At 50.4% G+C, this 27,640-nt stretch overlaps 10 protein-coding genes across 10 annotated transcripts; 6 read left to right on the top strand and 4 right to left on the bottom strand.

Moving 5' to 3' along the window:
- Positions 1-80: 80 nt before the first annotated feature.
- On the top strand, positions 81-2,671 carry IAQ61_007997 (uncharacterized protein). The gene is made up of 2 exons (XM_066097813.1): positions 81-1,421; positions 1,487-2,671. The coding sequence occupies exons 1-2, from the start codon at positions 773-775 to the stop codon at positions 2,065-2,067; spliced, it is 1,230 nt and encodes a 409-aa protein (XP_065952310.1). The 5' UTR covers positions 81-772; the 3' UTR covers positions 2,068-2,671.
- Positions 2,672-3,262: 591 nt separating this feature from the next.
- Positions 3,263-3,878, bottom strand: IAQ61_007996 (uncharacterized protein; the record flags this gene model as incomplete). The annotated part of the gene is made up of 2 exons (XM_003840491.1): positions 3,263-3,361; positions 3,447-3,878. 2 exons carry the CDS (start codon positions 3,876-3,878, stop codon positions 3,263-3,265), a joined length of 531 nt encoding a protein of 176 aa, XP_003840539.1.
- Positions 3,879-4,957: 1,079 nt separating this feature from the next.
- On the bottom strand, positions 4,958-5,689 carry IAQ61_007995 (uncharacterized protein; the record flags this gene model as incomplete). Its single annotated transcript, XM_003840492.1, has 1 exon — positions 4,958-5,689. One exon carries the CDS (start codon positions 5,687-5,689, stop codon positions 4,958-4,960), a length of 732 nt encoding a protein of 243 aa, XP_003840540.1.
- Positions 5,690-6,406: 717 nt separating this feature from the next.
- Positions 6,407-7,528, bottom strand: IAQ61_007994 (uncharacterized protein; the record flags this gene model as incomplete). Its single annotated transcript, XM_003840493.1, has 1 exon — positions 6,407-7,528. One exon carries the CDS (start codon positions 7,526-7,528, stop codon positions 6,407-6,409), a length of 1,122 nt encoding a protein of 373 aa, XP_003840541.1.
- Positions 7,529-7,958: 430 nt separating this feature from the next.
- IAQ61_007993 (uncharacterized protein) lies at positions 7,959-9,515 on the top strand (the record flags this gene model as incomplete). Its single annotated transcript, XM_003840494.2, has 1 exon — positions 7,959-9,515. One exon carries the CDS (start codon positions 7,959-7,961, stop codon positions 9,513-9,515), a length of 1,557 nt encoding a protein of 518 aa, XP_003840542.2.
- Positions 9,516-13,535: 4,020 nt separating this feature from the next.
- Positions 13,536-16,203, top strand: IAQ61_007992 (uncharacterized protein). The gene is made up of 5 exons (XM_003840496.2): positions 13,536-13,838; positions 13,902-13,952; positions 14,015-14,548; positions 14,606-14,981; positions 15,030-16,203. The coding sequence occupies exons 1-5, from the start codon at positions 13,823-13,825 to the stop codon at positions 15,850-15,852; spliced, it is 1,800 nt and encodes a 599-aa protein (XP_003840544.1). The 5' UTR covers positions 13,536-13,822; the 3' UTR covers positions 15,853-16,203.
- A 1,433-nt stretch (positions 16,204-17,636) lies between these two features.
- Positions 17,637-19,541, top strand: IAQ61_007991 (uncharacterized protein; the record flags this gene model as incomplete). The annotated part of the gene is made up of 1 exon (XM_066097812.1): positions 17,637-19,541. The coding sequence occupies one exon, from the start codon at positions 17,637-17,639 to the stop codon at positions 19,539-19,541; it is 1,905 nt and encodes a 634-aa protein (XP_065952309.1).
- Positions 19,542-21,533: 1,992 nt separating this feature from the next.
- Positions 21,534-22,245, bottom strand: IAQ61_007990 (uncharacterized protein; the record flags this gene model as incomplete). Its single annotated transcript, XM_003840499.1, has 2 exons — positions 21,534-22,052; positions 22,117-22,245. 2 exons carry the CDS (start codon positions 22,243-22,245, stop codon positions 21,534-21,536), a joined length of 648 nt encoding a protein of 215 aa, XP_003840547.1.
- Positions 22,246-23,585: 1,340 nt separating this feature from the next.
- IAQ61_007989 (uncharacterized protein) lies at positions 23,586-24,467 on the top strand (the record flags this gene model as incomplete). The annotated part of the gene is made up of 1 exon (XM_003840500.2): positions 23,586-24,467. The coding sequence occupies one exon, from the start codon at positions 23,586-23,588 to the stop codon at positions 24,465-24,467; it is 882 nt and encodes a 293-aa protein (XP_003840548.2).
- A 268-nt stretch (positions 24,468-24,735) lies between these two features.
- IAQ61_007988 (uncharacterized protein) lies at positions 24,736-27,224 on the top strand. The gene is made up of 2 exons (XM_003840501.2): positions 24,736-25,468; positions 25,524-27,224. Exons 1-2 carry the CDS (start codon positions 24,882-24,884, stop codon positions 27,040-27,042), a joined length of 2,106 nt encoding a protein of 701 aa, XP_003840549.2. The 5' UTR covers positions 24,736-24,881; the 3' UTR covers positions 27,043-27,224.
- Positions 27,225-27,640: the final 416 nt, after the last annotated feature.

Genomic DNA, 27,640 nt, shown 5'->3' with positions numbered 1-27,640 from the left:
TTACTAGAGTACTGTATCTATCCTCTCTATCCGCACGCCAGCCTGTCTTTCCCTTCGTCATGAACGGAGCCTCTGTTTCAACCTCTCTCCACCGCTACTAACACAGTAACATGACTTTCGATGCGATCGATGATGCAACCCCTCCCCCCTTTCCCCCCTCCCCCCCCCCGGCAGCCAAACAGAAACACAATTTTCGTCCGATTTGATGTTGGCGGCCAGCTGGCTTGTCATGGCACCCCCTCCATGGATGAATGCATGCACTGACCAGCCCCCCGCAACTGCAACGATAGTAAATTGTAACCATGCCTAGTTCATCTTGCGGAAGCGTGCCGCCTTGCCGCACTCGTCAACTCTCCTCACCCGCCCGCCGCCCAGACCCGAGGACAGGACAGAACAGAAACAGGCCAGCTGCCCTTCCTTTCCTGGCCCCAAAAAAAATACTATCATGCCTCCACGATCAATTCCCCACTGTCCTACAGCCCCAGCCTGGCTTCCACGGCTATGGCGTTGAGACTTGTCCAACTGTACCACCTTCACCACCCTCACCACCCTCACCACCACCACCACCACCAGCCACAACACCCCCCCACCCCCCACGGAAACCACTCTCTGGGCCCTCGCTCTCGGGGGTCAATTTGCAAACCTTCGTGTCCCCCGGTCTCATCACTAGGCCGATAGGATAGGTAGTACCGCATAGTAGCTCTCCGATCACATAACGTCAGCACATGACGCAGCGACGACGACGACAACGACAGCGACACAGACAATCACTATGCTCATGGCCGACTTCAACGAAACAAGATCCCCATTGACGTCCAAGAACGTGCAGGCGTGGGCGCGCACTCACTTCAACACCCCCTTCAAGGCATTGCCCAAGGTAGCCACCCTGAAATGGATCCAAGTCGAGGACAGCTTCACCATCAGTCGCGCGGTTTGGCGCTCGCTGGGCCGCTCAGCGCACAAGCAGTTGCTCGTCATAGGCGGCTATGCGCCTGGGCCCGAGGTCGACGAGCCTGTGGATCTTGTCACCGCCCATGTCCACGCCGATGAGCCGGATGTGAGCTTCTATCGCATCACCAAGAATGCCAATGGCGACAATGAATTGTTCCCCGTCAATTCCACCAGCACCGTCGCCTTTCATGCCCCCTTTTGTGATCTTGGTGACGACACGGGCGGCTCAAAAGCCATCCATCGCGTCTCGGCTCTGATCCTCTACTACTTCCTCGCCGCCGGTCACGTGAAAGAGCTGGTTCGGACAAGGGCAGACCCCACCATGTTCACCAGAAGTTTTCGCGATGCTTGCTCCTGGGTAGAAAATGACGGCGAGCGGCCCAATCTACTACCCTCGCGACGGTCGTCTGGCGCCACCAACAACTCTCCAGACACAATGACGGTCCGACCGAAGCGAGCCTCCACCATCTGTACGTCCAACCGTGGAAATCAGCCTCTTTGGAAACTCCCAGCCCTCCACTAACGCCAGACTTAGCCTCCATTGCCCGTCTCAACAGCGCCGAAGCCGCCTGCGCACCGCCCATCAAACGCTCCGCCACCGATAGCATCAGCGTCAAGATCAAGCGTGAACGCGACGAAGACAGCCCCGCGCCCCCCAAGAAACACCCCCGCCGCACCCTCAGCGAGCAAATCATCCTGCCCAAACTCCAACAAGAAACCGTCCTCAGCCCGCGCAGCCCCGCCCCCGAACGTGTCAACCGCGCCCTCACCGACCGCATCCAACACCTCAAGGACGAAAACGCCACCCTCAAGGACAACCTGCACGACATGGAGGCCCAGAAACTCGGTCTCCAGCGCCGCCTCAACAAGGACGCGCGCCACCTGCACGCCCTCCAGACCGACAGCGACGCCGTCAAGCAGCAACTCGGCGCGGTGGCGGCGCGGCTCACCGCCGTGGAAGAAACATCGCATGGGCTGCGCATGGATGTTGTGGCGCTGCGGGAACGGCTGGAGAAGGCGGAGAAGGAGGCCGAGGCCGCCAAGACGGAACTCATGAGTGTGCGTGCAGGTTTGACGAAGGATCTTGGAGACGCGGTGGAGAAGTGGGTGGTGTGAAGTGGAGAAGAAAGGCGTTTTACTTACTTCTCTGTGTAGGGTGGAGGAGAATGCAGACCAACGCTTCTCTCCTCTGCTCTTCTCGTCGCGTGGATATGCAGCGCCCGTCTCAATCCCTAGATTTGACACGGCACCGCAGCGCATACCACACCACACCATCTTCTCCACGCCAGCGCGTCTCACGAAATGATACCCAGTTCGCTTCGCTGACGGAGCAAACTCGTCCATAATCTCACCGGACACGGACACGGACACGGACACGAACGCGAACCTGGTCATGGCCATATATCCAAGCCTCCCCACTCCACCCCTCCAAGCAAAGCCAACCCGCTCGACTACCAAACCGCCCAAGGGAAAAACTCGCCCACGGGCAAAACCCAACCCCTCCCACATATAAACGCCACACCCGCATACCAGCAGGGGATGTGTTTGGGTGTTTTCTCTCTCCTTGTCCTTTTGCTCCGGTCCAACTGGCCGGGTCCTTGTTTTTCTATTTCTTTTCCAAGTCTGGAGTTTGGGTGTATGGGGGGGTTGGGGAATGGAGATTGGGTGGTTGGATGTGGAGGTGGTTGGGTGGGTGGGTGTATATATGTCTGGGTCTGGAGTTGGGGTTGTACAGAGAGGGAGGGAGGGATGAACTAGTGGGTGTTGTACAGAGAGGCATGGACTAGTGGATATTTAGTGCGTAGTCTTGTGGGATGTATAGTGTGCAGTCTTGTGGGATGTATAGTGCGTAGTCTTGTGGGATGTATAGTGTGCAGTCTTGTGGGATGTATAGTGTGCAGTCTTGTGGAATGTATAGTGCGTAGTCTTGTGGAATGTATAGTGCGTAGTCTTGTGGGATGTATAGTGTATAGTCTTGTGGAATATTTAATGTGTGTACTCTTGCAGGGTGTTTGTTGTGTATATTCTCAATGTAAGAGGCACCGTATGCCTGACGAGCACTTGTAAAACCTCGAGTATGAATTTGACTAGGCCTGGACAACTGGTGGATAAACGAATTAACCCCATTGTTCAATCTCCTTGCTTGGTGGACAGGTGAATGGCAAGAGCTTGGCTTGGGTGATTACAATTGTTATCATGAGGATATTTTCTGACATGGCATCCCGCATAGTATACATTCCTAGCCATTTTCAAATGGTAGGCAGTCCTCTCCATCTCCTTCAACCAGCATACGCCACGCCGGGCCGGGCCCCTATCTCCTCTCCAAAACATCCTTTGCTCCGTCCTTGAGCCGCTGCGCCGCCGCAACCACTGCATCCTTGTTCAGCGCGAAATGCTGCGCTAGACGATCCTAGATGGTAGTATTAGCATCCCATTCACGTCTCAGGCAAACAACCACAACATCAACATCAACATCAACATCAACATCAACATACCTGCTCAGCCCCCTCCCCAGACCCCGCCAGCAACTTTGCCCGCTGCTGCCCATCATACCCCAACCCATGCCAGCTCGCCTGCGCAGGCCCCTTGGCCGCATAACTGGCCGCCGCCCTACCCACAAGCCTCGCATCAAGCGAGTGCAGCGCAGGCGAAAAGTGGGCATTGTAGCGATCCTGTTCTGCACCCGGGGCTTGGTAGTGAGAAGCATCCTTTGCGTAGCCTTTGGCGGCGTCTTTGGCGTCTCCGGCATAGCTCTTCACCTTGTCCATGCCCGTGGCTAGGCTCGAGTTGAGCTTGTCGCTCGAGGCGGCAAAGTGCTGGCCGTAGCGGTCTTGCTCGGCGCCGGAGCCGGATTGCGTGGTTATGTCTGGGGTGGTGGGGTGGCGCTCGAGGACCGATTTTTCGGTTGAGGAGCTGAAGAGGCCCATTTTAGTTTTGGGGGGATTGGGTGGTGGGGAGGGAGGATGTGGGTGGGGGTTGGTGGGTGGAATTGATGGCGACGAGTGTTTGCTTCAATTGGGGTCTCGTTGGAATTGGTGGATTGTGTGTTTGACGTCGATGAAGAAAGAAGCAAGAGGAAGAGGGGGGAAGTCTTGTGTTGTACGTTTTCCTTTGGAGCGTTGACTGCAGACCAGAGGCAAAGGCAAGCAAGAGGTAGGAAGTATGAACGGGCAAACAAGGGTGATGGAACGCCTAGCTATGACGTAGTTAGCCATTCCGCCCTCCCCCCTTCTCCCTCTCCACTGCAGACCCCGGTTTTGTGCCGGGCACATCGTCATGCACATGTCACCTCGGCCCAACCCCTCGGCCGTTCTCTTTTGGCACGACATCACAGAGCCACAGAGGACTCTGGATGGGAAGTTTGGGTGGGAGTGGACTTACGAGTGGACTTACGGAATGATGATGCAATTGGGGGATGGAGTGGCTACTCGAGTAGGTAGTACCGGTAGGACTACTCTACTTGGTAGTTGTTTATAAACCGTCCATACTATGACCACCCCATCAGTCTCGTGCCGTGAAGTGGATTCCCTACTACTACCGTACTACCTAGCGAAAACAGTACCACTTCTTCGCCGTTCCTCCATCATCCTCCGCCTCCTCTCGGCCAACGATTCTTCGCCGCGCGGCTGGCGTTGTCGTCGTTCTTGGTCTTCCGCGCCATGGTTACGGTTCATGGTTACGGTTTAATTGAGTTCCTGTGCAAAATAGCGTAGAGGATGGTGGAGTATGGATTTGAGTGCAGCGGTATTTGTACAAGAGGACTCACAACGCAACTGCACTGGACATGAACAGCGGGTCCGTCAACGTTTGCGTCGTGGTTGTCATTGGGCAGAATCAAACCTCTTGTGAATCTCGGACGTGAGATTCACTCGTCACTGCGGTGGCTGGGGGTAGCCATGTGGATGTTGGGGGGTTAGCTGGGATCACAGATGCACACTGTTGAATGTTCATCAAGGGATTTTCATGGTCTGCACTTCGATCCTATCTACCCACTACCATCGGCTTTTCACGCCATCCAGTCTTTCCTCCCACCAACTATCTTTTGCTTTATCCAGGCTCCTATCCTCCCTCGCGGCGCGAGACCATTCTGTTCAGCTGGGAGCTTATTCTGGTCCATGGTAGACCCTTCTTCCCCACAAGCCCTGAACAAGTCATCCAATAATTCATAATCATCTGCAATCTCCTCATCCCTCGCATCCCCCTCATCAAGCTCAGTCTGACAATCAGATAGAATATCCAGCCCAAGTACATCCGTAATATCTTCAAACCCCTTACCCACCTCATCCGTTCTCGCTATACCTCCCACGGGTCTAACCCTGCACCGTCTCCTCCTCCTCTCCTGATCTGCAACGTCCGCGTGCACAGTAACAGACTTGCCTGGCGTGAGCATGTCCTCTGCCAGCATGTTCCTCCTTTGGTTTTCCTCCTCTTGCAGACTGCATTTGCGTTGCTCGTTGTAAGGCGTGCTGGGAGTTCTAGGCAGAGAGGATAGGGGGTATGTGGGGGTAGTGGGTGCATGTGTAGGAGAATCAGGGCCACAGGGGCTGTTGCTCGCTAACGACACAGCTTCGAATACGCGCGTACATGTATACCCGGGATGTCTGGAATCGGGCTTGTCCCTGTGTAGTTGAGAACTGCGGCCGGGAGGTGAAGGGCGGGGTGCACATGCGTTTTGAGGTCTTGCAGGGAGAGTGGTTGAGGGTGGGCGTGCGTCGTGAGAAGTTTGATCTGAAATCATTGTAATTTTGAAAATACCATGGAAAAAAGAAAAAAAGTGGTGTCTGTACTCATATGCTGATTCACTGCCATGAAGAGATATCTGAAACACAACCTCATGTCTGATAAAGAAACAACCACGCAGTTTCACCGCGGAACACAAGAACATGTTGGAAGACAGCGCATGTGCTAGATATCCCCAGAATAGGAGAAAGCATCACGTATGGGATATAGTAGACTTGCCAGCTGGAATCACACATGAGCATGGCATTCACATATGATGTGCTTGTCGGAGTGAGTGACATGGCATTCGCTTCACCCACGCAAAGTAACATGCTAAACGCCCTTCAAATCCTCTCCATATCACAGGTTTTACAAATACCTAATGTCGTTCCTCTGACAAAGCGCTGTCTTTCGACAGATAATTACTTCGACATGAATGACGCACGCCACGATGCTCTGACAACAGGTCTCACCAGACTACCGCAAACAGCGTGGGTTTTTATAACGATATTGATACTATAGACGACGTAAATCTACCGTTTCTACCAACAAACCAATTCCTATCATTTCTAACTGTGATACAATTTCTCCGACGGTTAAGGATGCTTGGGATATTTTGGGTCCTGGGGGATGTGTGCGTAGACGGGATGGGGGATTTGCCTATCGTGCGGCCATTTACTCTTAAGTGGGCTTTACCAGTATTCGCTGGCGGACCCCCACAACACCGACATTTTTTTTATTTGTTTGCTGAGTCTGTAGTTTCATATTGCATGTCCTTCTGGGAGCGCAAAGCACCCAGTAGCCGGTCTCCCAGGCGTCGTCGCTTACGCGTGTCTGGAGATCCGGTGGTGGAAGCTTGAGGTGGGCAATGGGGGCTCTGAATCGTAGGATCAATGTCGGAGGTAGTGTCAGTGACATTGTCAGTGCCAGTTCCAGTGTCGGCTCCATTCAATCCATGAGCTTGACCAGACGCCTTTCTAGGACAAAGTCCAGTGGTTGTGCCAGCGTGTGCGCTTGCGAGGTTGGAAAGTGATTCAGAGATTGAACGGAGAAGACGATGAGAGCGGGCTGGTTTCTTGGCTGGTGTAGAATCGGAGACATGTGTGTGATGGTGTTGGGTTTGGGCGTGGTGGATATCGAGGGTGCGCTTTAGGGAGGGGGAAGGGTGAAAGCTGCGTTTGTCGTTTTGTTTGTTGGCGCGGCTGGTGTGCGTGTTAGGCGCAATTTCATCCAAGTCTGTCGTATCCTTGTCCTCTTCCTTCCATCGGTAGAGCGGTGAGGCTGCGCGATCAGCAGTCGACTCAAAGTGGACATGCTTGGCTACAGGTACACCAGCTGGATACGTGAAGCCATAAATACGAGTGCTTTGCTCCGAGATGCCTGCACCATAATCGCGTAGCTGATAGCGCTCTAGAGTCTCTAGCGGAGACATGCCAACAACGGCAGTGTTGAAGCAAGACCAGGGTGAAGTCTGGGGATAAGCTGTACTACAGCCAGTCTTGACCTCCAACTCCGGCGTCTTGGGGTCGTGTGTATTCCAGGACTCGGATTCAATTGTCGATGTAGAGTCTGTGGAGAATTTGGGAGGGTAAGATGGACTGAAGGCAGTCTTTGTCAGTGGCTCTAGCGTCTCCGGATCGTATGGGTTCCAGGACTCGGATTCTACTGTCGTACCGGAGTCTGTGGAAAGCTTGCGCTCATGTTTTGTGAGAGACTCTATATTGGGTGTAACTCCATGTTCTTTTTTGAACGTGGTGCTTCCCGAGGTGTTCAGCGTGTCGACGGGTGACTTCGAGATTGGAGTGGTGATTTTAGAGTTTTTGGTGCCGGTTGGACTGGGAGTGGAGATTTGAGACATTTTATGAGAAGGATGAGATCAATGGTTGAGAGATTATGTTTGATTGTATGTGAGAGTTGTGAGAATTGTGCGATGGAGAGGAAAAGAGGTAGAGCGGGAAAGAGTATATGAACATAAAGGTGCGTGTAGAAAGTGAAAATTGCGCACATTGTCCCAAGACAATGTGGTTACTATCCCAGTCAAGATCATGGAATGTGACATTATGCTTTCACTGTACCTGGTAGGGCTCAGGTAGGGACTCACCGTACCTGCACATTCAATGTCACGGTGAAAGGCTGACGGACGCAAGAGCCACACCCGATCAACTATATAGTAGGATCCAATCTCCTCCCAAGAGCTCACTTCCACCAACAGTCTCTCAACCATACAGAAATTGCAGATGAGTCTTGAAACAAGGTAGTTGTTGAGCGCACATTGCGTTTGCCCCCAAATGTTGACCCTCAATGCCGAGGCCCTCGCGGCGCTGGAGGGGACTAACGAACATAATTCGCATCAATATGATCCAGCAGTTCAACGCACCGAAGAGTGGGTTTTCATCGACACTCCAGCAGCACATGTCAGTGTTCTTCAACAATCCTCTCGAGAGTCGAAGTGTTCAGTCTATAGCGTGGATAGCCAGCCTGTGAGCACCGTCGACCCTTTGGCAGCACTTATCAGTGCTTATCAACACTCCCCTCCAAAGTCGAAGAGCTCAGTCTATAGCGGGGACAGCGAGCATATGAGCAGCGTCGACATTCCGGCACCACTTTTCAGTGTTCGTCAACAATCCCCTCGAGAGTCGAAGAGGTTAGTCTATAGCATGAACAGTGAGCATATGAACATTGTTGGAAAGAACACAATTCTCCCCGAAGGAGGTCAGGATATCATTCGCAAAGACGACGAGGCTGACGATGAGGCTGACGGCAACGGCTCTGCATTATCTGAGGATGTCGATTCCGAGAATGCAAAGGACATTTCCCTCGAACTCAGCAATCACAAGACTACATTAGGTGACTCGGTCAATACCTCCGCTTTACGAGACCGCCTTCAAGCTATGGGTGCCACTTTCACAGTTGCTGGTGAGCTTCTTACATACGGTAATCCTGATTCCGAGTCGGCCTTTCAGGAGATGGTCCTTCATCTTGGACCACATTACGATACTGAGTGGAACGTATCCTTTAGAAGCCCGAAGCCTAGAGCTGATAGGTACCTGTGGCCCGACCTTCGCGTCTTGAAGAAAGTACTCGGCAATGAGGATGTGCTGTTCAACATCCATCACGAGCGTCTTACATCTGGAGACTTTAGTCCCAAGATGCTCCGACTCGGAAAAGCCTACGATTTGATGTTCCAACAGTGGCTTGAATTTATGGGAGCCGTTCTCCACAGCAGCGATGATCAAGAGCTAGGAGAATCGTCTTCCCAAGCACCCGGCGTCATTGGTTCGAAAATTCCAAATGCCCCAATGAAAGATGTAGCCCAAGCTGTACCAACTCCGATATTGGGTTACATGGCTCGTGATAACATCTCCACATGCTCTGAAGTACCACGCAACCTTGGATGGCGTTTCAGTGACGAAGAAACTTCGGTTCCTGGTTGGTGCGAACCACAGCCATTGGACTTCAGTACCCCTACGGATGGCAACCGAGATGACCATGGGAACAACAAAGCAAAGCTCTTGGCTGATGTAGACCAACAAGTTCATCCTGCATTACGAGCAGTTCCAATTCATGACTTCGGCATCGTCCCGGCTTCTGAGGTAGCGTCTGGTCATCCGTTGGACGTGGAAAATCAAGTTGAGATGACTTTACAAGATGTGCTCTCAGTCGGCCCTCCGAACGGAATCGAGGAGCCTGAGCCGGACAAATCAACTCCCCCTCAGGCTGTAGAGTCTATCGACGGAGCCGGGAAGAATGCAACTCCAAAGATGAAGAAGACCAGTCGAATTTCTGGCATCTTGAAGAAGGCCATCATCCGGGGCAGTCAGAAAGCGATGCCTGCTCAGTTCTAAGTAGACAGGTCGAGCTCATAGAGGTGGTAAGTTTTACAAGAAGATATCTATTTCTTCATCAACTAGAATTTCACAGTAGTTATTGCATCTGACTGCAACAGATCTGCTGCGGCCTACAGAGCATGGAAATCCGAAAAACATGGCAAAATTCTTGGAATAGACAATGTATTACGTTAATCATCCAAATTGAGCTGGCATATAGACATTTTAGGTTTTCATTCAAATAGAAATTCAGTCTTCTAATCTAGTTAATATTGCGAGTGAAATGTGAGTCTGAAGTGAGAAAGCACATGGACCTTGGCGACACCGGATACTCGGACCCCCCTCACTTTGGGGAGCACGCTACTCTCACGTTTTGATCATGGTCTGATCGGGGGACATACATTCAGTATGCCTTGCATGGATCAGCGCTCTCATTCTTCGGCTACTCTCATTCAGTCCACAACGCGCGAAGGAATCCAAGCAAGATCTTGTTGCAACTTACGACTGGATCCTCTCCCAACCTTCAAATTATACCTACGCTATACCTTATTCAGTTGGCAGATCAGCGCTGAGGTTACCAACGAAGTCGTGGCTGAAGGCCCCGCATGGTCGTACAGTCGTCGGGCAGCAGCCTGGAAAGCAACCCAAACTCGGGGTTTTGCTAGACAGCACTTGAAGCCTTTTGGGATGCATTGCCACTGTTGCCTGTTTGGCGCATTGTACAACAGATAAGGTATGTAGAGCCGTTTTGCGGTACACTGAATTACTTACGCGCGTCAGCCACAGAACGGGTTTACGAAGGTACCTATGTCTTCCAGCGATGGCGAAGATCGGCAGCCAGCTGACGCTGAAGAGCATCTAAAATGCCATCTGTAGCTTCGAGGCAGCTCCCCAACAAGGACCATGTGACAAGAAGCTTAACTTGTGGAGGAGCTAGAAAAGCATCGGAGTCACCTCGCATAATTAGGCCATCAATCCCACTACATAACTTGATTTGGTATGTCTGTATCCCTAGTCATCCGCTAATTTAGAGAAGAAGCAGCGCATGCTATTACTGTACCAGACAATCTCGACCATACAATCATATGCAACGGGGCTAGATGCTTGATCACTAGTCACTAAGAACATTGAAGAATGCAGGCAGTCCGTACAAGATGGCAGGGGAAACAAAACTAGGCCTTTCTTCTGCATATGTTGTATGACAAGGTGTGACTGGCTGGATGTAACTTCCGAGGTGGAGACAGTAGTATACAATATTAGTTTTGAAGCAAGTAGAATCAAGGCGTACTCATGCAATGCATATTGGAATGCCTTTCAGTACATAGACATGGGTGGAAATACAAGAGTGAACACGACAGGCAGATAGACTGGGAGCATTCTTTGTAAGTTCCTTGTATATTCATAATAAAAAAATTCTATCAGCATTTGCGAGTGAGTAAGTTGATAATTTAGCAGAATAGCGGGCAATATTGACTGTATTGAATTGGGAAGCTCAGAAATATCTCGAAGTACATTGTGGTTGGGGATACTCGAGTGTGCTACAGGTACGTCTTAGCCTTTGATCTACTCACAACTGGGATCAATCCCAGGGACCTGCGGCTCCGTTTCGTTCCGCGTCTGAAGCCATTTTCAGATGGTAACACAAGGTGAGTACCGGGGGTTAGATGAGAAAATTCCATATTCTACTCGACTTGTCTGCGAATTCGAGGTGATTCCTTCTCCTAGAAGCTAAAACTTGGCTTATACAAAAATTTGGCATAAACTGGATAATCGTTGATAATCAATGTCTGGCAAATACTGTAAACATACAGGTCCTATTCGTCTGGATTGAAGCAAGATCTAAGATAGCAGTAATACAGGGGTCACCCTGTTCATGCACGGCAAGATTCGTTATATATTCTTGCCCTCTCTTGGAATCATGTAATCTAGGTAGCCAAGCATGGCACACTCTTCGGCCGCAAACCGGTCCGAAGTAAAAGTCTCTCAACCCCCAACTCTTCCGCATACCTGGGTACGAAGTTGCAGTCTCAGGTATTCAAAAAAAAGAGTCAAGACCGCATCCGCTAATCGGTCTGGAATCTCTGCCAATTAACAACACAACGAATCTGCAGGGATCAGCATGGCCGTGCACATCATACTAGTTGACTCACAGTGTCCAGCGGCCATCCGACCCTATACTCCGCGGCAGTCTAGTGTCTGGAAAATTGTTGGATAACAGTGCATTCTGTGTAAAGTCCGAGATCTTAGATCTCCCTCCCCTCGCTTCACTATGAAGATTCAGGAAACCTTCGCCACAAAAGGGGGCCGCGGAAGCAAGACCAACCAAACCATTTGCATGGTGCAGCATGCATGTTAAGTGGCGAAGCATAAACAGAATATCGGGTATGAAGAGCTGAGTGGATATTGAGTAATATGCTCAGGCCCTGCAAACACTTGGCTCGTAGCGCAGGATTCCGCCATTGCAGGTGCCGCACCAGCGTCATGCAACTATGGCCATCTTTCCCACCCTGTGAACGAATAGCAGAAGGCAGACGGCTATGGATGATGCGTTTCAAGAAGCTTTTGTATGTCTGGAGGGTAAGAGGTACGAGAGTGAGAAGAAACGATTCGCCCAAGTCCAATGGGCAACATGTCAAGTGGCTTCCACGATTCTTCATCAAGGGAGGACGATCCATGATGGAACTAGCGAATCGTTCAGCATGTGACTAATTTCGTAAATCTAGAGCAGCGGAGGAAGAGAGCCGCGGAGACGCGAGCTGTGGGATACCGCTTCTGCAAATCTAGATGAATGTCCAAGTTTCGGAGGTGGAGAAAAAGTGTAATGTTGCTGCGTGATAAACATGGGGGTATCATTGAAGGCGGGGCATTGAAGGTGGGCATCACAAGTCGGTTGCAGCAAAACGTGGCTCTTGCGCATGTAAGTCTGGCCAAGTCGGTAAGGGAGTCATCCTACTGATGCAGTTGTCAAATTAGATGGCCAACGTTTGATCTCGAGGTGCCATGCGCAATCTATACGTTATCTAATGTTTGTCTAGAGTATGATTCAGCGCGGGACAAGTCATCGATAAAGGGCATAAGATCTTTGCATCGGTGGTGAAATACAAGAGTAATGTGATGATGGTAGCAAGACCCTAGGAATACCGGTACCGGTACCTAGGCGGACAGATTTTCTCATGGTAGAGTAGAGTAGATGTAAAGCACCCACCTTGCGTGTAGTACCCGGGAATATATTCTAGCCCAGAGGATATAAGCGCGGTGGACCGCGGGTGCTTTGTCACAGGTGCATACGTAGTGCTCTGAGCGGTTCAGAAGAGACGAGCATGGTCCATCTTCCAGGGTCACAAAGGCACGCACAGAACTTTCGGCCGTTGATTCGCTTCATAAACGACAACCAGGAGCGGCTCATGCAATAGCTTCTTCAAGCCAGCATGTAGTAGTAGTAGTAGTAGTAGTAGTAGTAGTAGTATACGAGTAGTATCCATCTAGTTGCCTGGAATGAGCCGGCCTTGATCGGCTCAGGTCATGTGGTAGGTATAGGTGTAGGTATAGGCAGTCAATGGTGCCACCACATCTCATCGCCCTCCAGCGTTATTGCAAGTCCCTCATCCAAGTAATGCTGAGGTATTGCTATATCATCAAGTAAAGAGAAAGAATTCACACGCGTGCAAGAAGTAGTCGGAAGGGCGGGCTACCTTACCGTACCGTACCTATTGGTGCCGCGCTGATGTGATCCGGTTGGAAGGACTCCCACTTCCGAGACCTCATCAGCAACTACTGATGCCATACCGGTAACGGTAGATGATGGGAATTGGCACCTACCGCGGAGCCCAACGGTGAAATCTGCGATGCGCAAAGTGCGATGGGCGTTTGTCATGTGCGTCATCCAGCAAAGTATTCCAATGTCGCAGCAAGGCTGACATGTTGCTACGTGCACCATGGTACCGTAGGTACCGTCGTGCAGACATGGGGGGTCGTCCATGTTCTGGCGCGCGTTCATCTCCTTCTTGCACAACCATCACTTGCACATGTTGCGTACCTGTTCTACTCTACTCTATACTCTAGTCCTTCGGGTCGTGCAACGCGAACGGGAGAGGGAAATGACAACTCATGGCCGGCTCCTTCGCGCCATGCAGGCCCGCCAGCCACTCAGCACATGGACGTGCCGCCGGTGGGGCTCAACTGCAGAGCGGCAAGCGCTTCTCGCGGAAGAGAATCTCTTGCCTAAATAGGGTCGGGTTTCTTCATCAAGCACCGCTCATGTATTCCGGAGACAAGTCCGACACGTATACAATCAGTCTATCACGCACACTCTCTGTACATGGACAATGACAATATCTGACAGTACGCTCTGACAAGAACTACAAGTGTACCGGTACCGTTGAACCGCTCGCTGACGCCTCACAGATGACAAGCCTACACCATACCAGTTCGTGACCGCGACCAAGCCTTCGCACTGTAAGCCAGAGCACCATGTACAGACTTCTTGGTGCACTGATATTGATTCTACTTCTCCCCAGTCAAGGACAAGAGTGCGAATAAGATTGTCCGTTCACAAGCGACGAGTTATGTTAGACGCAAAGCGTCTCTTCTGAAAAAGGCTAGCCAGGCCGCTGTTGAAGATGTCAGTGAAGAGAGTCGAAGGAGTAGTAAGACTACCGGGCCCCGCCCGGAAACAAACTACAATAGCAGTCCTCGTCTTCTTGACCACACAGCATCCGACGAGCAGTCCCACTTGTATGCGCAAAATCTGCGATCATTGGCTGCAACGTCGGCAGTGAATGACGAGAAATACGCGAAAGGCTTGCGCGTCCCAATACCGGTATCTGCACCGAGCGAGCCTAGCTGGAAAACTCAGTGTGGTGAACAAGTACAACATGGTACAGATGAAACACTCGATGGAGGGAGAAATCTGGACACAGAGGAACTCAAGATGAGGATCTTAATCAGACATCTCGCTAAATGTTCTGCTCATGGCAATATGCCCGATCCTTCTGATATTCTACCCCGCTTCGTTAACCCACAGCTAAACTCGATTTTCTTCATTCGTCACTGTAAGTACGACATGTATACATCAGACAAGCGCTTCCTACCTCTAATCTACATTCAAGGCCTTCGCACGTTTGTGACCATCTCGACCATGGAGGGATGGCTACCTGCGGTTCTGAATGACCCCCATCTGATACTCAGCTCAACGCTCATCACTTCCGGTTGGCTAGACATGCAGGAAGGTATTCGAGGCGAAAGTGTCAGAACCTGTATGGTAAAGGCTGAAGTCTATGCCATGGCTGCGGGACATCTACACAATCCACATGTGACGCTCAAGGATGCTTCCATACTGGTCGTTGATAATCTACTCATGGGAGAGATGTGGGACCTTGATGAGGACCATCTTCGGATGCACCAGAACAGAATTGCGTATCTCGTGCAACAGCGAGGTGGAATGCAGAAATCAGAAAACAAGACCATACTCGAGATCTCTGCAGCGTGAGTGCGCCTGTTTTCCAGTAATATTGCTATATTGACAAAGTGAAGGTGCTGCTTCCACACGGATCTGATATGCAATACAGACCCCTCGCCTATCTTTGAGGAATGGGACCCACAAGATATCTGTCCAGATCCTTTCAGTCATTTTGTTGAATCGCCCTTCTCTAATCAGAATACTGGTTCGTCAGTTCCCAAGCCTCTTGTTCAATTAATATGCGATATGCGGGATCTGGGAGACCTATTCATAGGCTGCGCCACAACCATGTCCAATGTCGATACTGCGCAACATAAGGATACCACTCGCATGAGCTCTTCTGCTTTTGAATTGAACACATGGACTAGCGAGATGATTGATCGCCTCATTAATCTACCTTCAGCCTCGGAAGCAGGGCATCTCTTCACTGACGATTGGATCTACGAAAGCTGTCGGATTGCTTCTTTGATATACGCGGCGGCCATCAAGGTACGGATATCTTTCCCTGAGGCTGCTGATCCAACGCGGAATTCGCTGTACGCTGAATCTGTGAGGTTGTCTGGTGGCTCAAAGTGCACGACGTCTTTGAGTGTTCTGTTATTTAAGACGCTGGAGCGCACAGATATTGAAAATACGTGGGGGGATCTTGCGGGTGTTCTTTATTGGGTTTGCAGTATTGGAGCAATGTCTGCTCGCACGACTACGATGGAACAAGGGGCGAGTACAGAGTTTGATATCTGGGTCCGACGGTGTCTCAGCATGCACGCGTCTCGCCTTTTGATCATGTTAGCATTTCAATACTCTCTGCCGATGGCGACAATGGCAAAAAAGTTGCTCAAAGTGAGGCAGCTAGTGGCACCAACAAGACACAGGGTTTGTATACCATCTTCTAAATAATATCAAATGTTCAAGCATGTACATGAATTCCAGCCTATTCCATCTTGAAGGGTTTCGTATAAACTTGACTGCTTGGTATAAACACGAGTGTAATTGACACCAAGAAACCGAGCATCATACCACACCTACAAATCACCTCAACAAAGCTAGCGCCGACATTCTCGTGAAGCAAACCATGATGTACACGACTTGAAGCTTTGCCTACGATTCATGTCTGCTCTGAAACTACGCGTTACCTACAGGCTGTGGCCGTCGGTAACCTATCCATGGTAGATTTGGGTTGTACAGTCTCTGTGTCCTGTTCGGCTGCTAGAGCTTGAGCAAGATTTGGAAGGTGTCACGGCATCAATCCATGTATCCATGGTGCGCACTGCAGGGCTACTATAGGTAATACATGCCGTGGCAGAGAAGTGTAAGTTGAATGCTCCTCATTCCCATTTTGCGTCTCACCCTCAGTAACGACCCCGATGACTTCACAACACCAAACAGGATCGCCACATGGCTATGTAAAGTAGATCATGCTATTACAAGCTCTGTTTCATTTCCGCCGGTTCCGCACAGGACTTGACTTATAAAGGGAGGCACCGATTCAACACCGTTCGGGAACGTCGGGACTCGGCATGCGGTGCTCCGGCATTCCCGCTCCACATCCGTGCTCCGGTACCGTACCGTAGGCAGCACCCATGGTACACAGTATTCCCGCTCCCCGAGATAAATCTAGCAGACTTTTGTCCGCTCTGCTGTATATCAAAGAAATAATTTTTCCGATGCGCGTGTCTGTGGACGCCTCAAGAGCCAGCCGGGCTCCAGTCTTGTGGGTCACGATGCTGAAAAGCTCCTGTGTCTGACATCTGACAGCAAACTAATGGCCCTAGGGGTGAGAGTATGACGATGATGAGATTCTACCACGTGCTTCGGATTGGTAATGAATTGGATATCAAGATGGCTGGTCCGCTCGCTTGCTTTTGAAGGCAAGGGAAAGGTGTCCAAACCCATTCTGGCCGACTGTTGGGTATAGAGGTCAGACTTCTGTCAGCGTTGCGGCAGGGCGCGGTATGTAACTGTCCTTTATGCGCAGACTTGATGATTAATCCACTCCCCTATCGAAAGCTTGAAGGTGCATTCATGGGGATGTGCACAAGGATTGCGATTCTGGAAATGACGCATGGCGGACAGGGGCGCACTGTCTACCTATGCTCTAAGAATCCATAGTGTGGTAATGTGGGCAGTAGGGCGGAATACTATATGAAAATCATCGTCTCGCTAAGTCTGGGCATCCGGTATTGCCAATACCTACCCTTCAACGTCAGTCAAAAATTTGCTTGTTAGCAGGCTTGGACTTCGGTAGCATTGTGTTTTGGATCAGGGTTTGGCGTAAACATTTCGAATTGATAGCACACGCGTGAGATGACGGCCCCAAGATGTAACAGCCTCTTTGTCTGGCCGAATGGCCGGCCACAACCAGCCATGGTCCCCGCCCAAGGCAGTGACGGATTACCCCGTTACGTGCGTGGCCTGAATGGATCTCACATGGCGGCTACCCAGTTCGTCCGAAATAGCGGAGCAGTCCATAATAGTAGTGAGTACCTAGGCCAGTGTTATTCCCTGCCATCCGATTTGGTGGGCTGAACCACTCAGATCGAACATGTCTCTGCAAAGACAGGGATCTTCTAAAAAAAAGCGAGAATTAGTATAAAAGTATACATGACCCAATGTGACGAGAGACGCACACTAAAATCATCGTCGCAGTCAGTCTTGGACTTGGCTTCTCCCTCGTTACCACCATGGCGCTAGTAACACGTCTTCTGATGAACAAGCACTCGAACATTAATGGAAAAGAGAAGATCTATACTCCAGACAACACTTACGAACGTCAAAGTCAACTTGCAAGCATCTCCAGTTCCTGGAGGCGACTCTTTGCTCCCAGGAAAGACACAAAAGGCCAATGGGTTCCTTCCTTGTCAGGCATCCTCAAGGCTGGAGACGAGGGCTCATTCTCCTCGGCTCTGTTCATAAATCTCCAAGAATCACCTGGCAATGTTCCGGTGGACGTGTTGTATGACGCGTTTGCCAACGAACTAAGGTCTCGCCCATTGGCAGAACGAACATCGTATACTGGAGACGTTATCAAGTTCATCTCGGAGAGCAAGAGGAATGGTTCGATTGGTGTGAGTAGGGCAAAGTCGGTATCGCACAGGGCCTCTGTCGGAGGACCAAAGGACATGACGTTGAAGACTAGGAAGAGCATGGATCTGTCCGCAGTCGAGATGGGGTTGACCAGGGGCATGTCGATCAGAAGGCAGAACTCTTTCGTTGTTTCCATGAGCAATGGGATGAAAGAGGAGGGTGAAGAGAAGATGAAACCTTCTTGGATGAAAGATGGACAGAATGCGACATATCACGATGGCCAGAGAGATGTTCAAATGACAGCATCAGAACTTGCGGCGCTCTCGATCATTTTGGGAAGCCCATTGAATCGCAGTTCAAACACCTCGTTCAAAAGAGGAGCATACGGACTATCGATTCATTCAGTGAAGACGGTCGATGGCAAGCGCCAAGTAACGCTTCAAGAACACAAGCGCAGCATATCGCAACAACATGCTCAAGGGAAGGGGCCTTCACTCCTTTTCTCAAAGCATCTCGCTGCAGGATCTCTTCCTTATTCCCAAGGAAAGAAGTCGATCAAAAGCATACTCATTACCCCCGAAACATTCGAGTCTATTCGCGCTGGCGCATCACTTTATACTCACCCAACTACCGCACGAACACCACAATCCCGTTTCCTAACATCACTTCCTAAATCAATGGATCTAAGCTTCCACGTACTCGCCTCATCAACGGAACTTCACTCCTCGGAAACGTTGATCGATGCCATTACGGCCCTACCTTTCGTTGGCGGCTTGACCCCACTCGCGTCCAAACCCATGATCAACACAATACAATTCATCGCATCGGGCGGTCTACCATCTGCGCGTCTGCTTTCGCGTCTAGAAGGGTTAGTAGAAAAGGTGCACCGCCAGGCTCCACATCTGAAGATCTTTGGCCCGTTGTACGAGGCGCAGAACGCTGGGCTTTTGTATCGTGAACGTCAACGTCTCAGCAGAATTTCCAGTGACCCTACTATCAGCGATACGCTAGCGGACAAGACAGCAAGAATGTCGCGGTACATTACGTTGCTTGAGCGCTTGATGGCCATGGTGCCAGATATGAAACAGCAAGACGTCCTCGTAGCCGTACGACTGGGCACGAAGATCGAATTGCAACGAGCCTACACAGATGCGATCAACACATATGCAGGCAAAGACACATCCAGAGTATCGTCATTCATAGCAAGCAACTGGAGCCCTCCAGTTGAGGCTAAGACTAAACGCCTATCCGTCATGTCTCGCACCAGTGTCCGTTGGTCGAAGCGCCTGAGCGCTGTGTCTTCTGAATCAGATACTAGCATTACGCAAAACACCTCCCCGGCGCCTTCAGCAGCTGAGGTACACAGCCCCAATCTAGGCAAGCAGCTTGAGCAGGTTCTCAAGATGGAGCTGCCGCTTAGCATCTCAATGATTGCATACGTTGCACGTATGGTGATTGTCGCATGGACTTTGAGTGTGGAGCCAGTTGCGTGGGAGTATGGAGAGAGTGGATTCAAGGTCCCTGACATTGGGGCTCTGGGTGACAAAATCGTCCTGTGTTGAGCACATTTGATTTTCAAGAATTTGAATCTTGGGATATTGGGAGGCAGTATATTTGGGAGAACTTTTGATTTCTTTGATTTCTTTGGAGTTTCTATTGAGCATTACGGGACGGATGATACCATTTTCAGCTTTTATCTTCTCTCTACACCATTTCTTTGTACTGTATCACACTCGACGAGATTTCTCATTTGTGATAGTAAAAGATGGCTAGTTCGAACATATCCAGCGAGTAATCAAGACAAAAAAGCGCTTTCTTCACTCACAGCCCGTCGAACCAAGCGATGCAGCACATGCACCACCTATTGTCAGAAACATGGATTCCTCGCTGATTTGCCCCTCCAGTCATCTCACTGGACTCGACTATTCCAAGGCCACGTAGATCCCGCCATCCGCAACCTTCCTTCCTCCGCCCTCATCCGCGTCCACCGCCTTCTGACCTAAGGCCCTCATACGATACGGACACCGACACGTAACACGTCTCCGGTCTCCTCCTTCCACGCACTCCCGGTCCCAATGACCTAAAAGTCATTCACTCTGTAAATGGTACTACCGTCTGACGTAAAATAACCCAGCTTTCACCTGTCTCACAATTAAGAAAAAGCAACAAACTCTCCAGAAAATTGTCTTCGGCGAAATAAGACTTTGTGAGTAGCGAAGGTAGTCACAAGAAAGTTTACTGAATCAAGGCCGTAGTCGAACCACTTGTCTGACTCGGCTGCTGGGCAGATCCGAATTCCGGGCTCCGAAGCTGTATAGATCTGCAGGGAGGGCCCGTTCGGGAATATGGTAGGTCCATTATGTATACCATAGTAATAGGTGTGACAGTCCGCGAAGAGTCGTGAACTGTGTACGAGGCTGAAAGCTTAGGCATGCGTGTGCATGATTTGATTTTTTGAAACTCGGGCAGGGGAAGGGAGAACGAGACGAATGAAAATGAAAATAACTTTTAGTTACGTGCGTATACATAGACTTATTGAGCATTCTCCTATCCTGACGAGATTCCCTTCCTCCACCACCAGAACACCATCCAAAGGAACTCCATACTATGGTATTCCTAGGTAGCACCATAGGTACCTACAAATCAAATGCAGTACCAACCACACGTCACGCCACGACCATCAAATTCCAACCCCCTTCGCACCCTTGCCACACCCCCCGGTCCCAGACCCACCCCGCTACTCTCTCCCTTCCATGGTTTCCACCACAGTCGAAGACCCTATCTTCCGGCTCTAGTGAACTAGGTACCATACATAGTATCCTCAACCTAGACACCACTATCCCGCACTCTGAAATCCGCTGTCTACTGCTTCACAACACACCACGCACTCACTCAACCTAGAGACTTTGATCTCTCACTCCATCCATAGTTTAAAAACACCGCCTCTGCGTCTCACAAAATACCATGGCCTGTTAATGCCAAGCGTTGTAGATTCCTAAGCCGCATGTTTATTTGCCTTGGAGGTGAGCTGGAATCAGTACTGCGTGCTATAGCGTCCATCTAAGCCAGTGCCCTGGGGGTGTAATGCTAACCTCCCCTGAGTCTTCCACATGGTCGAACCCTTCTTGGGAGCTCACATAGTCAAACGTGTTGGATCGCTGATGTTGCTTCTTGCATGAAAATCAGGGGCCATATCTGCTTTTACAATTATTAGCTTGTCCTTGGAATTTCAATAACTGAAGTAAAGGGTGGATATTAATGGTTGTCATTTGGCAATAACAGCTTCTTAGATGACTCTTTAGCATTTGCATTCTTAAGGGTAAAAGATTCAACTTGGTCAAGACTTTTTTTTTTCAGAAAACAAAGAGATTTCTGTATTCATCTTGTTGAAAGATGAGATCATCCCCGCTATCTCTAACTTTGCATGAGCGCCCTGCCACAAAAAAACTTTTAATAACATACTCTCCGCCATCGCAGACAAATCCCCCCCGCCACCCTCATCCTCGCCTCTCTCTGGCTTCATCCCCATCACCTCCGCTCACCCTCACGCGCATCTATGCATGACAGTTCACAAAACCCCCCTTCGCCTTCGCCCCCTTGTGCGTAATCAACCCACAGTAAGTCACCTTGGGGTGTCCACCATTCCCCCTCTTACCCTTCTGATAATAATAAACAACGCGCTCATCACCCTGTCCCTTATTATTCTTGCCACCGTCGTAGGGTGTACCTTTTTTCAATGGGTATTCCATGCGGTTCAAGTCGGCGGGGCAGTTGGGGAGAAAGACGAGACGGTGGCCTTTGGAGTCGTCATTGTTGATTGCGTGGGGGTATTTGCCTTCTTGAAGGTTGGGGCGAGGGGTTAGAAACAAACGGAGAAGAGAGTGGGGAGGATACAGGCAAAGGTAGAGGGGGTGGGAGGGGGCTTTGTAGGCGAGGGTGAAGTACTTACTTCCACGAATCTGGCCCGCGAGTTGTAAATTTACACCTTTTTGGGCAGCGAGAAGAATGTCTTTCCCTGTGTAATCATTGCCACCACATGGCTTCTTTGCAGACTGGGAAGGCGCTTGAAGAAACTGGATGCATTTTAGTCTATCTGCTTAAATATGAAAGAGAATTTGGTATCAAGGGAGGCCTGACATCGATTGGGTCGGTGGCTGCGAGGAGATCAAAACTGTCGGCATCATTGCCATCACTGGTGACGTTGGCAGGAAGCGCGGAGGCTATGCCGATGAGGAATATGAGTGAGGTTGCAAGAGAGAATTTCATGATCCTTGAAAAGACGAGGTTAATTAGGAAGAAGAGGTTAGTATTGGGGGATGCTGCTGCTTAGAACGGGCTGCGATATAGGGGATCATTATTGAGATTTTATGCTTGATATATACGCTCTTTCGATATTAGGCCTTCATCGAGCGTCTGAGTATCGGTGAGAGCCACTGCTTGATTGACAGGATCCAAGACATTTTCAACTCATCTGTAGTACCTACCGTAAGCATTAAAGATCATGAATCTCACCAAATCTTAGTTACAGTCGAATGGTATGATGGTATTGCCTGAAAATCCCGAATAATGTAAGGTGGGTACTGCATCCAACACTATCTGAACTCTTCGCTGATCAATTGATAGGAGAGCGCCCTTAGAGTGCGTCTTACAGAAGTTTGCGTGATCCTCAATGAGCATGATTTCCCTCCAAAACAAGTGTCACAAGAATGCCTTCGGAAACCGACTCGTCATTTATGAGTTACAAGTCTTCTTGACGGCAAGCTAAGCTGCGAATTTCGGGCAGTACAAGACCAGACGATCTAAACAGATGCGGTAGGTACGACGGAACCACGGATATAAAATGGTACAGCCGAACAGGCCATCGGACTAGGCCCTAGATTTATAGGGTTGATTACATCCGCTTCCAAGGTTGATAGCTTTGTGAGAATGGTTGCTGTGAAGGTTCTGATAATCATGAGATCAAAGTGAGTTGTGGTATTATAAACCTCGATCAGCATGAAATAGAATTCTTACTTGGAGAATGAAAAGGTGAAAACTGTAATGCTCTGCTACTTCGCGGATATATGATGACGGGATGACGTTTACGGGAGGAGGTTGTTTTGCATGTGCCACAATCCCGTCAGTCCTGCAATACCAGGGCGTATTAGACTGGAAGTTCGATACGCAGGTTTCATTGTTTGGTGACTCAAGGATTCTAAATGCTGTCACTCGAATCAGCGTTTCTATGCTTTGAAGACGAGAGCTCCCTGATGAGGAGTCGCATATCGCTGCCCGGCCACACATTTCCAAAGAACAAAGAAGTCAATGGCTTGATCACAACAGATAATATGATGTTTTCAATCCGGTTGGGCCTCCCTTCTTAGCTTCATCAGGAAACCATGTCTAAGACTGTTCATGAAGTGCTACTGTGTCGGTATCTCGTGCTCAGTAAGAGGACATTGGCGTGTGACGTCAGAAAGGGTGTGGTTGGAAAAGCGCGACTACCTGCCCGTTGGTCGCAAGGCCAAAACTCGTGCAATTGCTCTTCTCTTTGAGTCACTGAACTCCCTCACTCGTACCACAATCTTATTTTCTACTACAGCCAACCTCGATCCAGGATTTCCACGATGCAAATGCCAGACTCACCACAGGACATCATGTCTGACAGTTGGTTTACCTACAAACTTGCTCCAGATGGCGACGTCGAGGACGGCTGTCACCCAGATGAAGCGCAGGCTCTCAAAGACTATCTTCGCAACAAAACAACGACCGTCGAAGCCGCACAAGCAATCACTCGACCTCTCGTCACATCCAGTGATCCGCGTGAAGACCTAGTTCGCCTCTGGTCTATCTTGATGGATGCTCTTGTTGAGTTACCCTCAGAGCATACAGATCACCTCATTGCGCTGGTATCGGCCATTGAGGATCTTCCTGAGCCAGACTTCAGTACTATTGAGGGAAGCAAACAGCCGAGGGAGAAGTTGTGGAGGGGGCTCCCTGGTTTTGGACACCTGTGGGCCGACTGTTACCAGTCAAGTAGCTGGAGAGCCACTGTCGTCGATCTGGAGGGCGAGAAACGCAAAGCGTTCCTTGATGAACACATCAAGAAGGCTCAGGTCGAAGCAAGGCTCGTCGCATCTGGTCTTGCCGGCATTGAGATTGACTGGGCCTACGAAGTGATTGCAGATGCTTTGGAGAGCAGCAATGCACTGCTCGACTTTGAGATCCCCGCTGCAGCGGAGTGGCTTGAGTGCTGCGCACAGCGACTTCGACAGGGAGCGGCCATGGGCAAGCCATCGTGGGCTCTGAAGCCGCGTATATCCGAAGCAACGTGCACTTCATCACGAGACCTCTTGGAGGCCCGCTCGGAAGGGGTGATGAGCTTGAAACGTTGGAAGGCATGGCAAGAGCGTTTGATGAAGCTGCAGGAAGACGAAGGGGAAGAAGAGGTGACAGAGGCCGCAAGGCGTGCGCTCGAGGCTATGCGCAAAGCTGACCAGGCGCTGTGAGAGAGGGAGAGTCATAGGACACATGGATGCATCGATTGCTTGCATGTAGGTAGGTACCGGTACTTGATGCCTGAATTTGGTGCTGGGACGGCAAGGTGTGGGTGGCCAGAATCGCAGAAAACTCCGGATTTGTAGCTAGAAGGCCAATCACCAGTGGGACTAAGTAGATATCTCATGTTGCTACTCCACGTTGTGTCTTGTATTTGATGTTGCCTTGCTTGATGAGGCGGTAAGAAGGCGGTAGGTACCGCAGTGATTCGGACAGGCCAAGTCGCGGGCGCGATGACGTACACCCGTGGCGTCCATTCACATCCATCATCACTACTCATAGGCCATCCCCATTGACAGATACATAACAAAATTGGCTATCGTACTGGATCCTCGGTCCGCCATGCAAGCACCCACACGCGTACCATGGCCTCTTCTGCTCCCCTTACTGCCGCACAAACACACGCCCTATTTGATATTCTGATCCACCACCAAATTTACGCCGAAATCGAAGCCTTCAAATACCCCACCACCATCGACCAATATGGCTACCCGTTTCGCAAGGCCGATGGCGTGCAATCAACAAGCCCGCTGCTGCAAGTCATGCTGAACAAATTTGCCCTGTCTAATCCGGCGATACGCGGCTTCGGGGAGAGCTTCTGGCAGGACAAGGTCAGGACGCTGGTGGCGCGGCTGGCCGAGGCCGAGCTCAGTGAAAGTTATGACAAAGGCGCAATTGGGAGCCGCAAGGCGCTCGCGACGGCAGCGAGCAGCATCGGCGAGTATGTTGCGAGGGGCATGCTGGGCGGATACCCTGTGGCCAGGAACCATGAGGCGAAGAAAAGCTACGACACCAGCAAGGCAGAGGACGTCATACAGGGCTTCGACGCCCTTATGCACGGTGTCATCTATGGCGACTTGTTGGACGACATGTTCGACAAGGTCAAGGCAACGCCACGGCTAGAAGATCATGCGAGTGTGGTCCAGGCGGCCCATGAGTATATCCTGCTCAAGTGAGGACTTGACCGGTACCTTTGGTGGGCAGCGACTAGTCACTAACGCACACAGTGTCGCCTCCTTTCTCCACCATGTCTTCATCATGTCGCCTGATGGCCAGTATCTCGTCCGTCTCCTCGAGAACTTGCATCGCCTTATCCCATACATGGTGATCAAGCAGACGCTCCGTGTGGGAAATGCTGCGACCATGATCAACGGCATGGTAAGGCTGATATTGGCGAAGCTCTCTGTTACAGCCATGACCAATTGGATAGGTCTCACCAACAACACAAATGATGGCATGAACCTACTGCAACAGATCATGTCGACCATACTGGCGTGGGATACGTCCGAGTTTCAGAAGAGAGCCTCGAAACTCGAGTCTTCTCGCGAGGCACCGGACAAGAAGGTGTTCAAGGCAATCAAGAAATTTGTCTATGCGTCCCGAGACAAGCACGAGACCGTGCGAAGCCAGTCGATATCAGAATCCAAGTCAATCGTGGCTGTCATCCTCGAAACCGCAGACCAACCATGTAAGATCGACGCTGAGTCGCTTACCGAGTATCAACACAGCGTTGCCATGGAGTACTTTAGCACATATCTCTCTATACGGGACCGAGAAGAGCTCGTCAAAATTCTGTGTAGATCGAACCCAGACATACTCACTTCGGCAGTGCGCGAGGCTGTAGCGGGCATGGACCCTATCATTCGCGCCATCCACAACGCCGTTGATCTATCTAGCACTGTTACAGACGTCGAAGCATTCCTGACAGATCTGATTAAGACGTCAAAACCAAAGAAGTCAACTGGTCGCAGGAGTAGAGAGACGTCACAGTCCCGCCCCAGCTCCCCAGGCCCAGCCAGCATTGCTGACCAAGATGCTAGCGAAGTTCCCACAGTAGAAGACTTTGTTCAGTTACTCCGAAAACACGCCCCCTCGATGCACAAATTCCTCCATCAAGTCACCAAGAATGCGCCTGACCTGGCAAATGACTACCTCATATATGCCAAGCGCATCTTTAGCGAATACAAAGTCGACGCCGTTGCCAAAGTTGCTGAGGAGCGCGGCGAGGGTGGGGCAGGTAATATGACGGCACCCTTGCACGCCCTGTTCTCCAGCCTACCAAACGAGAAACAGAACAACCTCAAGAGACTCTTGGATCAACACGAAATACATCTCCGTACACTCAAAGGCACGTCACAATCACGCCTCGAATCTATAATGTCTTCTTCTACCCAATGCACGCAAAAGGGCTCAACACATGGCCCGGGCATGTACCTCAGTCGGTGGAACTCACTACTCAACTCTACACTCATAACGCCAGCAACAATACATGGGCCTGTGCGCAAAGGCTGGGAGGTGAAAGGAGAGTTGGATGGCAAGGGGTTGAAGACGAATTCTTCGTTGGTGAATGTGGGGAAGAGGGATAAGATGTTGGGCATGGTGGCAGATGGTACGGGTGATGAGGTAGATCAAATAGAGAGGAAGAGAGATGGAGAAGAGGAAGAAAGTATGATTGAAGTTTGGGAGGGGATGAGGGATGGCTGGGTTGGCGTGTGTCGGGGATTGGAGGTCATGGGTCCGGACTGAGGGTCATAGCAGTAGGGTCATTGGCAGTGCATGTCTGGTATAAGCAGAACTACTTGTTGACACGGAGTAGATTCCGGTCCCACATGAACGCTTATCCACATGAATCGGCGTATGATCGTGGTGGTGAAGCCGCATGGCTATTGGGCCAAGGCTATTCATGAATAGAACAATCACATTGTGCGCTATTTCGCTTTCACCTGTATCATTTCAATTATGTGACTCTTGGCGCATCTTGTCTACTGACGAAGAGCTTAAAGGTGCCAAGATGTAGTGAGTGGCATTCACGGGAGCAAAAAAAAATAATTCGTTTTGACCTAACCAGGGGTCGCTGGGATATGTTAGTGTGGGGAATCGAATGTGCGACAGTTTGGTTCAACGTACAACCTGGAATCTCTTGATATCAGACCAAAGTCGTAGTCAAGCGCCTTGCCATTGGGCCATTAGGCCAGTTTTCACTGAATTGATGTCAATTCGCCGAAATGCATAGTATATACTGTGGAATAAATAAAGTGCGGACGCCGGAATACTGCGGTACCACAGGCTGCGAGCGGAAAACAAGTGGCAGATGTTTTTTTCTCCGTGTGCGGGATATGCATGC

Source organism: Plenodomus lingam (genome assembly GCF_022343315.1).
Source record: "Plenodomus lingam strain CAN1 chromosome Unknown contig_3, whole genome shotgun sequence".
Lineage (NCBI taxonomy): Eukaryota > Fungi > Ascomycota > Dothideomycetes > Pleosporales > Leptosphaeriaceae > Plenodomus > Plenodomus lingam.
This window is presented reverse-complemented; position numbering and strand designations above follow the sequence as displayed.

Bases quoted from the DNA above. Each gene is read 5' to 3' on its own strand.
- IAQ61_007992 (XM_003840496.2), top strand. The intron at 13,953-14,014 runs GTAAGCCAGAGC...ACTTCTCCCCAG, and splicing joins CGCGACCAAGCCTTCGCACT to TCAAGGACAAGAGTGCGAAT. The intron at 14,982-15,029 runs GTGAGTGCGCCT...GACAAAGTGAAG, and splicing joins ATACTCGAGATCTCTGCAGC to GTGCTGCTTCCACACGGATC.
- IAQ61_007988 (XM_003840501.2), top strand. From the start codon at position 24,882: ATGGCCTCTTCTGCTCCCCTTACTGCCGCACAAACACACGCCCTATTT. The intron at 25,469-25,523 runs GTGAGGACTTGA...TAACGCACACAG, and splicing joins CATGAGTATATCCTGCTCAA to TGTCGCCTCCTTTCTCCACC.
- IAQ61_007997 (XM_066097813.1), top strand. From the start codon at position 773: ATGCTCATGGCCGACTTCAACGAAACAAGATCCCCATTGACGTCCAAG. The intron at 1,422-1,486 runs GTACGTCCAACC...CGCCAGACTTAG, and splicing joins GAAGCGAGCCTCCACCATCT to CCTCCATTGCCCGTCTCAAC.